The sequence below is a fragment of the Felis catus genome, chromosome A2 (assembly GCF_018350175.1).
Source record: "Felis catus isolate Fca126 chromosome A2, F.catus_Fca126_mat1.0, whole genome shotgun sequence".
Lineage (NCBI taxonomy): Eukaryota > Metazoa > Chordata > Mammalia > Carnivora > Felidae > Felis > Felis catus.
Window position 1 is genome coordinate 55,075,560 of NC_058369.1, and position 13,832 is coordinate 55,089,391.

General features: G+C 53.8%; 1 protein-coding gene across 5 annotated transcripts in view; it reads left to right on the forward strand.

The window, feature by feature from the left end:
• GRIP2 (glutamate receptor interacting protein 2) overlaps positions 1 to 13,832 on the forward strand; it is a 96,153-nt gene that overhangs the window by 72,482 nt on the left and 9,839 nt on the right. For 4 of the 5 annotated variants that reach the window (XM_023250053.2, XM_023250055.2, XM_006929013.4 and 1 more), the window contains exons 10-20: positions 18 to 143; positions 472 to 621; positions 3,489 to 3,675; positions 4,169 to 4,314; positions 5,076 to 5,156; positions 7,937 to 8,003; positions 8,096 to 8,241; positions 9,054 to 9,198; positions 11,095 to 11,234; positions 11,859 to 12,038; positions 13,062 to 13,254. In XM_023250053.2, coding sequence (XP_023105821.1) covers positions 18 to 143; positions 472 to 621; positions 3,489 to 3,675; positions 4,169 to 4,314; positions 5,076 to 5,156; positions 7,937 to 8,003; positions 8,096 to 8,241; positions 9,054 to 9,198; positions 11,095 to 11,234; positions 11,859 to 12,038; positions 13,062 to 13,254 — 1,561 coding nt within the window. The remainder of the gene's footprint in view (positions 1 to 17; positions 144 to 471; positions 622 to 3,488; positions 3,676 to 4,168; positions 4,315 to 5,075; positions 5,157 to 7,936; positions 8,004 to 8,095; positions 8,242 to 9,053; positions 9,199 to 11,094; positions 11,235 to 11,858; positions 12,039 to 13,061; positions 13,255 to 13,832) is intronic. The other variant, XM_023250054.2, reaches the window with a different exon arrangement.

Here is a 13,832-nt window from a genome sequence, read left to right on the forward strand (position 1 = left end):
TTTTCCTTGGGTCACAGTGAAGGTGCAGAGGAGCGAACAGCCACATCGCTGGGACCCCTGCGTGCTCTCCTGCCACAGCCCGCGGCCCGGCCACTGCAGGACGCCCACCTGGGCCACACCTGCCGGCCAGGACCAGAGCCGATGTAATGTGCCCATCTCACCATGGCTTGTGCATGTTTCAAAGGGGAGGAAACCAAGACGCAGAGAAGTTAGGGGGTCTGCCCGGTATTACCCAGCACATTAGTGGCAACATGAGCCTGGCAGCTGGGTTTCACCAGGTGTGTGAAAACCCTGCAGTCTTTGAGGCCCAGAGTGGGAGAGACTTACCTGAGGTCACACAGCCAGTGGTTGAGGTGAAAGGGGGAGTGCGTCCCCGTGTCGCCTTGTGCTGGGGTGGCTGCCTAGCACCCACTGTGTGGCCAGGTGGCAGGCCCTTCTGGGATTCACGGGGCTGTGCTCTCATCTCCCCAGCCTTGTCCTCGACTCCCTTTTCCTCGCCGACCATGAATCATGCCTTTCCCTGCACCAACCCCAGCACCCTTCCCCGTGGATCCCACCCCATGAGCCCCCGGACCACAATGGGGCGGAGGAGGCAGCGAAGAAGGGAGCACAAGAGCTCATGTAAGTAAACCATGGGCTCTTCCCTCCGCTTTGAGCTACGTATATGCCTGATCCTGAGAGATTTGCCGAAGAGTGGGGGCATTTGGGGTAGGGCCCCAGTTCTATGTTTGTGGGGTCATTAAGTAGCATGAGTGGTATGCCAGACTGCCTTGGATGGTTGGGTAGGTTGTGCAGTGTACAAGGATGCACCTGATGAGTTCCAGTTACTTTGTACATTTATTATGGAAAATTCCCAGCAGGTGATAGCACCTCACCATCAAAGAGGCACCTCACCTTAAAGTGCCTTGAGGAGAGGATACCTGAATCTGAAGAGCTTTCCTCTTTCAGATTTGCACAAAGGTCTTGCAGGAACTCCATTTCATTTTCTTTCGTTCTGGATTCGTTCTGATCCATTCAAGGAGAAAGTGTGAGCGTGGTGCAGCTACGTCTTTACCGCTTCTCTGACATTTTTTAATTTCCCCTAAGACAAAGACATGTAGGCCTGAGGCTAGCCATCCAGCATGTGGTAATTTTCACGTTCAGTCTGTATGTATATATACACATATGCGTGTAGACATACACACATATATACACACACACGTATAGATTTCTACTTACCTTTTGTTTATAGGCATTTCTTTTTTTAAAAAAAATTTTTTTTAACGTTTATTTATTTTTGACACAGAGAGAGACAGAGCATGAACGGGGGAGGGTCAGAGAGAGAGGGAGACACAGAATCTGAAACAGGCTCCAGGCTCTGAGCGGTCAGCACAGAGCCCGACGCGGGGCTCGAACTCCCGGACCGCGAGATCGTGACCTGAGCCGAAGTCGGACGCTCAACCGACTGAGCCACCCAGGCGCCCCTATAGGCATTTCTATTTGCAATCACTGTATATGTAGTTCCCTTTTGAAATGAAGGTATAAGTATTTTAAAAAGTGAGTGGATGTAAAGACAAATAGTAGTGAATGATAATGCAGGAGACGTGTGGAAATAGCAAAAGTCACGAGAATGCCAAGAATTTTGAAGTCTTTCCTGGGAAAATCCTTCCTTTGTTGACGTAGAGAGTTTATCCAGCCTTCTGCTCTGTGAGTTGTAGAGGCCTCCAGGAAGGATGAAAGGTTAACTGGGCCATTTGGAATTGAACCAGGTGAGGGAGAAGAGGAATACAAATCTCCTGGAAAGGAGCTAAATAGGGTTATGAGCTTCCTGGAAGCCAAGGTGAAAATGGAAACATTTCAGAGTCAGATGAGAGATTAAAATACGTCTTTACCAACCTCCTTTGTCAACCACCAAAGCTGGAGGTGTGTAGGTAAAAAGATTCAGAAATGCTGTTCATAGGCAGGGCCATGTGGAGGCTAAGGGCTCTTGGGACACCTTTACCTGTCCCTTTCCTAAGACGGATGACTAGTAAAGTATTATTATTATTATTATTATTATTATTATTGATGATAACCATTAGTTAATTAGTTAAACGTTTTGAACACCTCCTATATACCAAGCACCATTCTTGTTATTAGGGATGGAACTATGAAAATTATAGCAATACAACATATGCAACAATATAATATATTACACAGATTGTAACATGTAATATAAAGTATAACAAAATAGTAATAAAGGCATAATAGTATAATAGAATTCATAATAGAATTAAATATAATAAATTATATTTAATACATAATGCCTATTAAAAATACAGATATTTTTATATCTGGAATATAAAACAATATATATTAAGTAACATAATGTATCAAACAGATATAAAATTTTCATATGACCCAGCAGTTCCTCATTGATATATGCCCAAGAGAAATGAAAATATATGTCATGTCTACCCAAAAACTTACACATGAATACTCGTAGCAACATTATTCATTTTAGCCAAAAGGTGGAAACAACCCAGATGTCCATCAAGAGATGAATGGATAAGGGCGCCTGGGTGGGTCAGTTGGTTGAGCATCCAACTTTTGGTTTCGGCTCAGGTCATGATCCCAGGGTTGTGGGATCAAGCCCCGCATCGGACTTCTCACTGAGCATGGAGCCTGCGTAGGATTCTCTCTCCCTCTCCCTGTGCCCCTGTCCTGCTCTCATGCACGCTCTCTCTCTCAAAAAGAGAGAGAAAGAGAGAGAGAGAGAGAGAGATGAATGGTTAAAGAAAATGTGGCGTATTCATACTGTGGGATGTTATTTAGCCTTATAAAGGAGAACCTTGAAAATATTACGCTTAGTGACAGAAGCCAGACACAAAAGACCACATATTATAGGATTGCATTTACAGGGAATGTCCAGAATAGGCAAACCCATAGAGAAGAAAATAGATTAGAGGTTGCTTAGGGCCGGGAGAAATGGAAGGATCTGGAACACTAGCTAAAAGGAATGGGGTTTCTTTCTGAGATGATGAAAGGATTCTACATTTGATGGTGCTGATGGTTGTACTACGTTGTTAATATACTATAACACACTAAGTTGTACACTTTAAATTGGTGAATGCTATGTTAGGTGAATTGTATCTCAATAAAGCTGTTACCAAAAATAGCATACTACGTATTATGGTATTATACTAGCATTAGAACAACACTAACCCAACGTAACATCACAATCCTCTGTTTTACAGAGGACTTTACAACATCACATCACACATCACAATCCTCTGTTTTACAACATGGCAGTCCCAGGAGCTGTCTCCCTTAATCCTTGTCACTGCCCTGCTGGGTGGGAATCCCCCGCTGTGCAGATGAGGAGAGCACTGCCCAGAACAGGCTGTGACTCCCTGGGCCACTCACTTGCCCGTCTGACTCCAGGTTCTTGAGCCTAGGAATGGGTTGGTTCTGGCCCGAAGGGCTCTCTGGGACTGCCCACCTGACAGCCATGCCCACCTGTCCTGCAGTGTCACTGGCCTCCAGCACGGTGGGGCCAGGGGGACAGATCGTGCACACGGAGACCACGGAGGTCATACTCTGCGGAGACCCCCTCAGCGGCTTCGGCCTCCAGCTCCAGGGTGGCATCTTTGCCACCGAGACCCTTTCTTCCCCTCCGCTCGTACGCTTCATCGAGCCCGACAGCCCAGCAGAGAGGTGAGCCAACTTCTCCTGCCCCACTGGGCCTGCCACTCTCCAACTCAGGGCTCACAGACAGCCAGGGAAACTGAGTCACATGCCAAGCCTGGCTTCACAAGTGTATCTCGCTCTGCCATCCCATCAACTCCGTCATCAGCCCCACTTTACAGATGAGAAAACTGAGGTGCAGAGAAGCTGATGCATTGCCCAGGGTCACGCAGCTTGTGAGTGCCCCAGGACTGGAACCCCTGTCTGCCTGAAGCCAGAGTCCTCTATATACATATCTTCTAAGGCACGCATCACCCCCCTTGGGCAGACAGAGAAGCCGAGGCCCAGCAAGTTCACTCCCTTAGCCAGAGTCACGTGCTGAATGGCCTGAGGATGTACAGCTGGTATAGGGCCGAGCTGGGAGTCATACCCCGAGCCTGCCCCTGCATGGCATTCCTGTCCCCCGGGGATAGCCGTGCTGGTAACGGAACTTCTTCTCTCTGCGGGGCTGCCCGGGATTCAGGTGTGGGCTGCTGCAGGTGGGAGACCGGGTCCTGTCCATCAATGGTATTGCCACCGAGGACGGGACGATGGAGGAAGCTAACCAGCTGCTGCGGGATGCGGCGCTGGCCCACAGGGTCGCACTGGAGGTCGAGTTTGATGTGGCAGGTGAGTGAGTGTCCCTACCTCCCCCCTCGCCCTTGGGGACCTTGTGCTCCCTCCTGTCCTGTGCTCTCGCCCGGTGCACGTGCTCCTCCACCCCCACCCCACCCCCCAGCGCAGCGACCCTTCTGCCTGAGCATTTGCAGCGTGTGCCTGAGCACCAGCACCAGGAAGGCACTGGCTGGGGAGGCAGGAATTCTGTACACCAGTGGGAGCGTTGATGAGGGAGTTTTGTGCCGAAGCAGGACCGAGGGAGGGCAGAGGGGGGCTCAAAATATTCCCTGCCCCTCTGCAGGGCTTAGGCAAAGAACCCCACACAAAAACTCAGTTAGACATTCTGGTCTTGTGATTTCGACATTCTGTGACTTTGGACACTCCCTCCCACCACCCATCCTCAGCTTCCCCAACTTGAACTGGTGAATAGAGTCCTACTACAATGGATATTGTTGGGTTAGATGAGATAAATCGTGTGGAAACACCAAGCTAAGGCCCAGCAAGTAGTAGGTGCTTGGTAGATTGTTACTGGGTCTGAACTGGGTTGGCTGGCCATCTTGGGGCCTGGGCGCCAGCCCCAAATCTGCTCTGACCAGATGGGTTGTCTTGGGCAAATGCCAGCTCACCGTGCCTCAGTTCTCTCATCTGTCAGGTGGAAGACGCAGGATGGGGTTGGGACGGTGACTTTTTGCAGTCTCTCCCAGCTGGCCTACTGGGACTCCCTGAGTCTTCTCCCTCAGGCCTCACATGAGTCCACGTGTGTTTGCCTGCAGAGTCCGTCATCCCGAGCAGCGGTACCTTCCATGTGAAGCTGCCCAAGAGGCGTGGAGTGGAGCTGGGCATCACCATTGGCTGTGAGTCCCTCCCCGCCATGCAGTCCCCACGCCGAGTGAGCCTCCTGCTGGGGGAAAGCACACACCTCCAGCTTAGAAGAGGGGGGTGCTCCAGGTGGGAGGGCTGGCTTGGGTTCCCTCTGCCTGCAACGCTCAGCTCTGTGTCCTTGGGCGACACCCTAGCCACTGGGAGCGTCAGTGTCCCATTCTGCACAATGGGAGTTTCCTGGCCATGTGGCTCTCCCAGTGGGATTAAGTGGCTTGTAAGGCACCAAACACGTGGGCCAGATTGGTTTTTTATTTGTTTTTTGTTGTTGTTGTTTTTTACCTTCACATTCCCAGTAGTGGAGGATGAAAACAGAAGAGTAGAATGCACAAGCATAGGGACCTTCAGAACCCTCCCATGGCTTCATCCTACTCTGAGTAAAAGCTGAAGTCCTCACGGCTGATGAGGCCTTTGTGATCTGGTCCTAGTGATCTCTGACTTCATCTCCTGCCATCCCTCCATCATGCCCCACCAGCCACTGCTGGCCTCCTGGTTGATCCTTGAACATACTGCTCCTTCCAGCCTCAGGGCCTTTGCACTGGCCGTTCCCTCTGACCTCTTCCCCACCATTTGCTCAAATGGCACCTTTGGAAGTCCTTTCCTACCACCCCGATTTACACTTGCCCTACCCTCCACATGGCCCCTTCCGTACTTTCTTTTTCTCCACAGCATGCTTTATCAGTTGACAAACTGTGTACAGTTGGCCCTTGAACAACATGGGTTTGAACTGTGCAGGTCCACTTAAATGTGGATTTTTTCCGATAAATACAGTACATCCTGTAAATGTATTTTCTCTTCCTTACGATTTTCTTTTTTTAATTTTTTTTAACGTTTATTTATTTTTGAGACAGAGAGAGCCAGAGCATGAATGGGGGAGGGTCAGAGAGAGAGGGAGACACAGAATCCGAAACAGGCTCCAGGCTCTGAGCTGTCAGCACAGAGCCCAACGCGGGGCTCGAACTCACGGACCGCGAGATCATGACCTGAGCCGAAGTCGGCCGCTTAACCAACTGAGCTACCCAAGTACCCCTTTTCCTTACGATTTTCTTAACATTTTCCTTTTTCTAGCATACTTTATTTTAAGAACACAGTATGTGATACATATAACATACAAAGTACATGTTCATCAATTGTGTTATTTGTAAGGTGTCCATTCAACCATAGGCTATTAGTAGTTAAGTTTTGGGGGAGTCAAAAGTTAATATTCAACTGCACGGGGAGACAGCACCCCTAACCCCCACATAGTTCAAAGGCCAGCTGTACTTTAAAATGTTGTTGATTATCTGTGTCCCCCACCAGACTGGTAGCCCCAGGAGGGTGGGGATCTTTGTTTTGTTCACTCTCCCTCTCCCTTGCACATACATAGTAGAGATTGAACTGTGTCCTGGGGATCCTGAAGGGAAAGACGTTGGGATAAGGGGTGGAGACACCCCCCTGCTGGCTGTAGCATTGCCACCCCCACCGCCCTGCTGAGGTGGCCTCCTGGCGGGTGTCCACTCTGGCCAGGGCAGCACACACACTGGTAGGCTGACCCCAGGTCAGGCAACAGATGCTTGGACCTCATTCCCCAGGGAGATTCAGGGAGCCCCAGAGAACAGAAGACCAGGATTGCAGTCCTTGTGTGAAATGATCCTCAGTCCCCACCCTGGGCTTGACAGAGGGTGACTGCAGCTCCTTCCTTCCCCAGACTCCACAGTCAATGGAGGTGGAAGTTGAAGCACTCTGGGAGGGGAGAAGCTGCTTCCAGCCCAGGAACCTCTGGGTAGGGCTGCCAGATACAGTTGCACAAGTTGCACATGACACAAAGATGCCCATTTGAGGTAGACTTACAATTTTATTACATCAGTTGGAAGAGGTGCCCTTGTCTCATCTGCAAAGATGCCACATGGGCTAGAAGAGGCTCCTACCATCTGGTCACTAATGGGAAAACCCATCCGTCCAGATGGATTCTTTCTGCAAGAAAACTTAGCTATTCATGCAACAACCATTGTCTTAGGTCACGTTTCCCCAGAAAGAGCTTCTTAGACAGAGTTATGTTCCGGGGGTTTGCTGAGAAGGGCTCTTGGAATCACCACCTGTGCGAGGTGAAGGATGTGGGGCTCGGCAGATGGAGGAGCTGGGTTGTGATGCGACCACAGCAGGTGGCTCAGCCAATCCCACGGAGAGCCCAAGGGCCAGGAAGGCTTTGGAAGTTGTCCTGAATGAGGCTGGGAGCCAGGCCTTTGCACCTCTGTTGGACCAGGCTGTACCCAGGAGCTGCATAACCTTGGGTGAGGCTGTTCTCTTGGTCAGAGGCAGTTTCCAGAGAGGGAGCCCCCGGCGGGCCATTCAGCTAGCACTCCCTGCAGATGGGAGAAGGGAAAACTCAATTGTGGAAGGGTCACCCAGTTCCTGGGTCGTGGCCCTGTGCCAGGTGGGAGTCCCTGACACAGCCCCTGAAGGAGTTCGCAGTTTGCTGGGGGATGGGCTGAGCAGAAGGGAAAAGCACTGATGTGGACTGAGCACCTGTTATGTGCCGGGATCCATGTTAGGTTTTGCTTTGTCTAGTTTGATCTCATGACATCTCCATGAGTTCTGTGGCATCCCCCCCATTTTACAGAGGGAAAACTGAGGCAGAAAGGGGGCTGATTTGCTCACGGTCACCCAGACAGGAAGCAGTGAGAGCAGGACATGCTCTAACTCCTGACCCCTCCAAACTCCCTGAGGCTGAGGTGGTCAAAGGTCAGATTCATGCTTCTCCCCCCTCCCCCCACAGCGACCAGCAGGAAGCGAGGAGAGCCCCTCATCATCTCTGACATCAAGAAGGGCAGCGTGGCACACAGGTAGGGCTGGCCCTGGGCACAGGGCAGGGGGAGTAATCCAGGGGGAGTAGCGTGTGCCAGCCTCTTTCTGTCCCCCACCCCTGCTCATGCAGGACCGGCACCCTTGAGCCAGGCGACAAGCTTCTGGCCATCGACAATATCCGCCTGGACAACTGCCCCATGGAGGACGCTGTGCAAATCCTGCGGCAGTGCGAGGACCTGGTGAAGTTGAAGATCCGGAAGGACGAGGACAACTCCGGTATGGCCCCTGCCCGGCCCTGCCCCCTCTCGGTCCACCCCCAGATGATGCGTTCCCAGCTTGCAATTTGGGGTTCCCTCTGGCCAAGGAGGGAGGGAGGCAGGCTGCTGGTGCAGGCTCCTTGAATGAACAGATGCAGGGAGGAGCCCCAGCACAGATGTCTCACCATCCCTGGGGCTGCCTGGATCCTCTGCGCCCAGCACAAAGCCTAGCAGAGGGGACCCCTAGGGGGCAGCAGCGAGCAGATGAGTGGGCGGGGCAGGGATGCCTCAATGACTGCACCCTGCACGGGCAGTGTGTGAGTGAAGAAGTAAAAGCTGTGACACCTCTGAGGCCAGACAAGTGAATGAACTGGACAGAAGGTAAGAAAAATGTATACAGGTTGGGGAGGCAGTAGGGAGGGGTGAGGCTTGTGGTCCCTGGAGAGCCAATCCCTTATTCAGAGAGGCAACTCCTACCCTGGGAAGTATGCTGTCTTGTGGGCAAAACTTCTAAGTTTTCTTTTTTAAAGAAAGCTGGAAATCTGGTTTCTTCTTCTCATTATTGTTATTTTGTGTCATGCATGAAATTTATATTTTAGAGTGTTGGGTTCATGGTGTTTGGGTGCCAGAAAACATTTCTGGAGGCAGAAGATGGTATCAGGGTCCCCGGGTTGTGCCATCCAAAGTCATGGCAGGAGTGAGTGGGTGAACTAACAAATGAGTGAGTGGGAGTGGGAGTGAGTAAGGACACCAAGGTGTTGGGGGCTGGGGGCATCCATCTCCTGGGTCCTGCCCCACTGCACCCCGCCCTGATAGGTGCCACCTTTGCAGATGAACAGGAGACCACGGGTGCCATTAGCTACACAGTGGAACTGAAACGTTACGGGGGTCCCCTGGGTATCACCATTTCGGGCACAGAGGAGCCTTTTGACCCCATTGTCATCTCAGGCCTCACCAAGCGTGGTCTGGCTGAGAGGTGAGCCAGGGTTCTGGGGAGGATGCATGGGGTGGGCCCAGGGACCCTCATGGGGCAGGGATTGTGCTTTGAGAACAGCTGAAGTGGATTCTGACCTTGGTTCCAACGTTGACGTTCTGGGTGACATCAGGACTGTCCCTTCCCTCTCTGAGCCTCAGTTCCACAGAGGTAGACCAGCCCCTCCCTGGCTGACCTCTCCAGCTTTAGTAAGTGCCAGATAAATGTATGCCAACTCTCCTCTGTCTCCCAACGTGGAGATTCCTGGAGATTTCTGGAAAGTCAGCATTGTGAGCCTTTTTGGAGCACCTGCTGTGTGCCTTCAATCCTGGCACAGCATGGGGCTTTTCTGCAGGCATTATGGGCCCCCCTGCTGTCCTCTCCTCTGGGGAAGGTGTGAGAAAGAGGGTGCCCCAGGCTGGCCAGACTGGGGGGAGCAGGTGAATCTGGGGCCCAGAGGTAGAACAGCACCCCATGGGGGTCACAGGGGGTGGTCCCAGTCTGGCGAGATGCAGCTTTCTCCAGCCACTGAGAGGAACTGGCTGTAAAGGGAGAGACTGGGCAGGTCTGGAGGGGGCAGGCTGGGCCCCTGGGGGAGGACACAAAGCAGGAAGGGCCACGTGGTGACGGGGTGCCACAGTGGGACAGAGGGGGCTGAGGAGTGTGGTTCCTGGCTCCCTGTTGGTGTCCTTGCTCCCGGAGCGCCCCCTGCTGGCCCACTCCAGGGGCCAGTGTGGATGGTTCCCACCTCAAGTATGTTCATCTACTCCCACGTTTACTGGGTACCTACTATGTGGCGGCTCATCCTGGACGCTGGGAGCACAACAGACAGTCCCCCGTGCCCTCACTGGGCTGATCTAGCTTAGTGCTGTCTAGCTGCAGTGTAATGCGAGCCACACATTTAATTATCAACTTCCCGGTAGCCATATTAGAAAAATAAAGAGAAATAAAACGAATCTTACGTATGTATTTATTTCAACACGTAATCAATATACAAATGATTAATGAGATAGTTTACACTATTTTTTTAATTGTGTCTTCAGAATCTGGTGCGTAGTTTGCCTAAGTCAAGGCGTCTCAGTTTGTGGCAGCCACGCTATGGGGCCCAGTAGCCGCAGGCGGCTGCCGAACTGGACAGACCTCCCTCCCTCACTCAGCCCGCCACCCCCCTGACTTACTCAGTCCCCTGGACTCCTGGGGAGCTTGGTGGGCGGTGCCCACCTGCAGCTGCTCTCCCTGCTCTCAGTGCTGGCTGTTCCTCAGGATCCCCTTCCCCAGCCCGATTCCATTCCTCAGGGATACCATTTAATTGGCCAGGCGTGGGGTCCAGGCGTGTGCATGTTTAGAAAAGCTCCTCAGGTAATTCTAATGGTGTCCAGGCAGAAACCCACTGGACCGGATCAATGCTGCTGCCTGGCCTTGCCAGCCCCTTGCATCCCCTTGTGAGGTCGCCTGGGCACCCTGTGCTCATTCTCTGGGTGAGGAAGCTGAGGCCCAGGGAAAGGGAAAGGCTGTCCATGGAGAGAAGCATGAATCCCTTCCACCCATCCATCTTTCAGTTAGAATTAGGTAAAGTAAGTTTATCACTCTCATTTACGGGCTCCAGATCACGTGGTAGTTGACAGCTGCTCTGCGCGATTCAGACCGTGCTCAGAACTCATGCTTGACCCTGCTTCCAGAACCTGCCTTTACAGTCAGGCAGGATAATCCCTCCCCTCCCAAATTCTAGACTTTGTACCTCCATTCATACCACCAGAGATCACACTTGCCTCCTGTTGCAGCTGGGTTTGATTGAGGTCCGTCGGGCTTGTGCCTTGGGGTTCCTGAGTTCCCTGAGGGCAGGCCCCCACCCTGAAGCCTCGACCGTGTCTCGTTCTCTGTCCTGTGCCCCCTCCCCAGGACTGGCGCTATCCACGTTGGGGATCGCATCCTGGCCATCAACAGCGTCAGCCTCAAGGGCCGGCCTCTGAGTGAGGCCATCCACCTCCTGCAGGTGGCTGGTGAGACTGTCACACTGAAGATCAAGAAGCAGCTAGACCGTGAGCCTCACCCCAACACCTGGGGGCCCTCAGCCCATGTGGGAACCCCTCTGTGCCCAGCCTCGTGGAATCCCCACCAAACCCCACAGAGGCGGGAAGGCACCTGGGACAGCTGAGGAGGCGAGACCCAGAAGGGTCACAGCTTGTATGGGGCAGAGTCTGGGCCTGAACCACCCACTGTCTTCATCGCCTCCTGCCTCTCACAGCTGCTCGTTATGCCTTCGGGCCGTACCTGTCCTTTCCTCAGTTTCCCCCGACTTGTACCCTGTACCTTGGCAAGTGAGGCCGCCGCCCGCCGTGGAAGGAGCCTTCAGGGTCTTCCTTCTGACCCGGGCCCCACGTTGCTCACCCTGTGACCTTGGGCATGTTGTGCACACACAACGCCACAGGGCCTCCCCGAGGCCCAGCTCAGAGAACTCAGCCTCCGTTTTCCTGTCTGTGAAATGGGTTTGCCCATTGGTGCACCACCTCCCTCATATCAGGGGGCCCAGCAGCAGGCTCGGGGGGAGTGCTCAGTGCCTGTGAGTTCCCAAACCAGACTGAAGTGGGGAAACTGAGGCTCACTGAGCATCTCTGTCTCTGAGGTCAGAGGCCAGTGGCAGTGACACCCCCTTTCCATCCCAGGCCCCCTCCCACACCGCAAGTCGGGCAGCCTCAGCGAGGCCAGCGATGCAGATGAGGACCCTCCAGAGGCGCTCAAAGGGGGCTTGCTGGCAGCCCGGTTCTCCCCTGCCGTGCCCAGCGTGGACAGCGCCGTGGAGTCCTGGGACAGCACGGCCACAGAGGGGGGGTTTGGGGGCCCAGGTAACACTTCATCACCTATAAGCAACATGCTCTCTCTGGGCCGCCCCAGCTGCCAGGCCTTTGTAGGGGCTGCTCCTTCTGCCTAATCCTTCCTCCTCCTCTCCCAGCTCCTTCCTTCAGGGACGCTTCCTGGAGGCAGACCCGCCTGGGCCACATCAGCCATTCCCAGGGCCCCTCACTGCTCAGAGCATGGACCCCAGGCCTTCACACATCTTTTGATTAGCATCCATAGCACCTCAGCTGGCTATTCAGAGTTCCCCACCCTGAGGTTAGGGACCAAGCTGGCCATACTTCTGTCTTTGTCATTCCCAGCCCAGTGCCCTGCACACGGCAAGTGCCCAATCAATGTTTATTGCATCCGTGGAGTCCTGGGCAAAAAACCCCTTCCCACCTCATCCCGCAAGACCCAGCCTTAAAGTGGACACCTCCAGGCCACCCTCTTAGGACACGAGCTCCCCTGCCCATGCGTGTTGAGACCCATAGGTAGCTTTGGAGGTTGGGGGCATTTGACTGCAGCAGCTGGCCTTCTGGTCTCTGCAACACAGAGCCACAGGGGCTCCCCAAGGCCAAGCTCAGAGAACTAGTGGAGCGAGGCTTCTAAGTGCCCTCAGGTGGCTCCCAGCCCCTGTCCTCACTGTCTGTACATCTGCCTTCCCTGGGGTCTCAGCTTCCCCATCTCAAGTACTTGATCAGTATCTCTTAGCTTACTCCCGGGGCAGGGTCGTCAGAGCTCCCAAAGGCAGGCAGAGAGGAATGGTCAAAATAGTGAAACTCCTTCCAGTGCAGGGGCAGCTGGGCGAAGCTTGATGGAGGCGGGACAGGGTCCTGGAGTCCTGGTCATTAACTCTTCTGCTGGGTGATTCAGAGTGTTCTGGGTGGCAGCCGGGCCCTCAGGGGACTCTGGGTAGTCATGCAGGTCCAGACGGGGCAAAGACCTATCCAGGGTCACCCAGCACAGCTGGAAAAGGGGCAGAAAGGAGGGTGAGCTATACCCTCTCAGACACCCCCCTCTCCACCTGCCAGGCTCCTACACTCCACAGGCGGCAGCTCGGAATGTGACCCCCCAGGAGTGGCGGCCCAGCCGGCTGAGAAGCAGCCCCCCACCCACGGAGCCCCGGAGGACAAGCTACACCCCGGCCCCCACAGACGAGAGCTTCCCTGAGGAGGAGGAGGAGGAGGAGGAGGAGGAGGAGGAGGACTGGGAGCCACCAACTAGGTCTGTGGTGGCAACGCCATGAGGGAGGAGGCAGTCACGGTCTCCTGGCTAGGATGGGTGAGGGTCCCTGTGCCACCGTAGGGGGGCAGCGGAGGAGTCTTGTCTGGCTCCCGAGGAGGGTCGCTTCCCAGGAGAGAGGAGGAAACGTCGGTCAGAGCTGCCTCGGCCTGGCTGAGATGGGGATGAGGCTGTGCTGGGCAGAGGGCGCTGCCACGGCAAACGTGTGGAAGGTGTTTGCCTTTCTGAAGTCTGCTAATCTCTCATTCTCAGAAGAAAGGCAACAGACTCAGAACTTGAACCCGACCCTCCTGACTTAGCCCAGATTCCTTGACGGCCCCCCTACAAGGGCCTTCGGGTCACAGGTGCCAGCCCTGAGCTGTGGATACGATGGGTTTTGTAGTGTTGGCTTTGAAGGGCACGTTGTCACCCCTGGAGGAGGCCCCTGCAGAGAACAGGCCCTGTGGCTGTTCCTCACTGAGCCCTAGCCACCTCTCCCGCATCTGGGCTTTCAATCAGGCACTTCCTTCTGCCTACTCTCTCCTGACCAAGGCCTACTGTGCCTTGAAAACCCAGGTCCT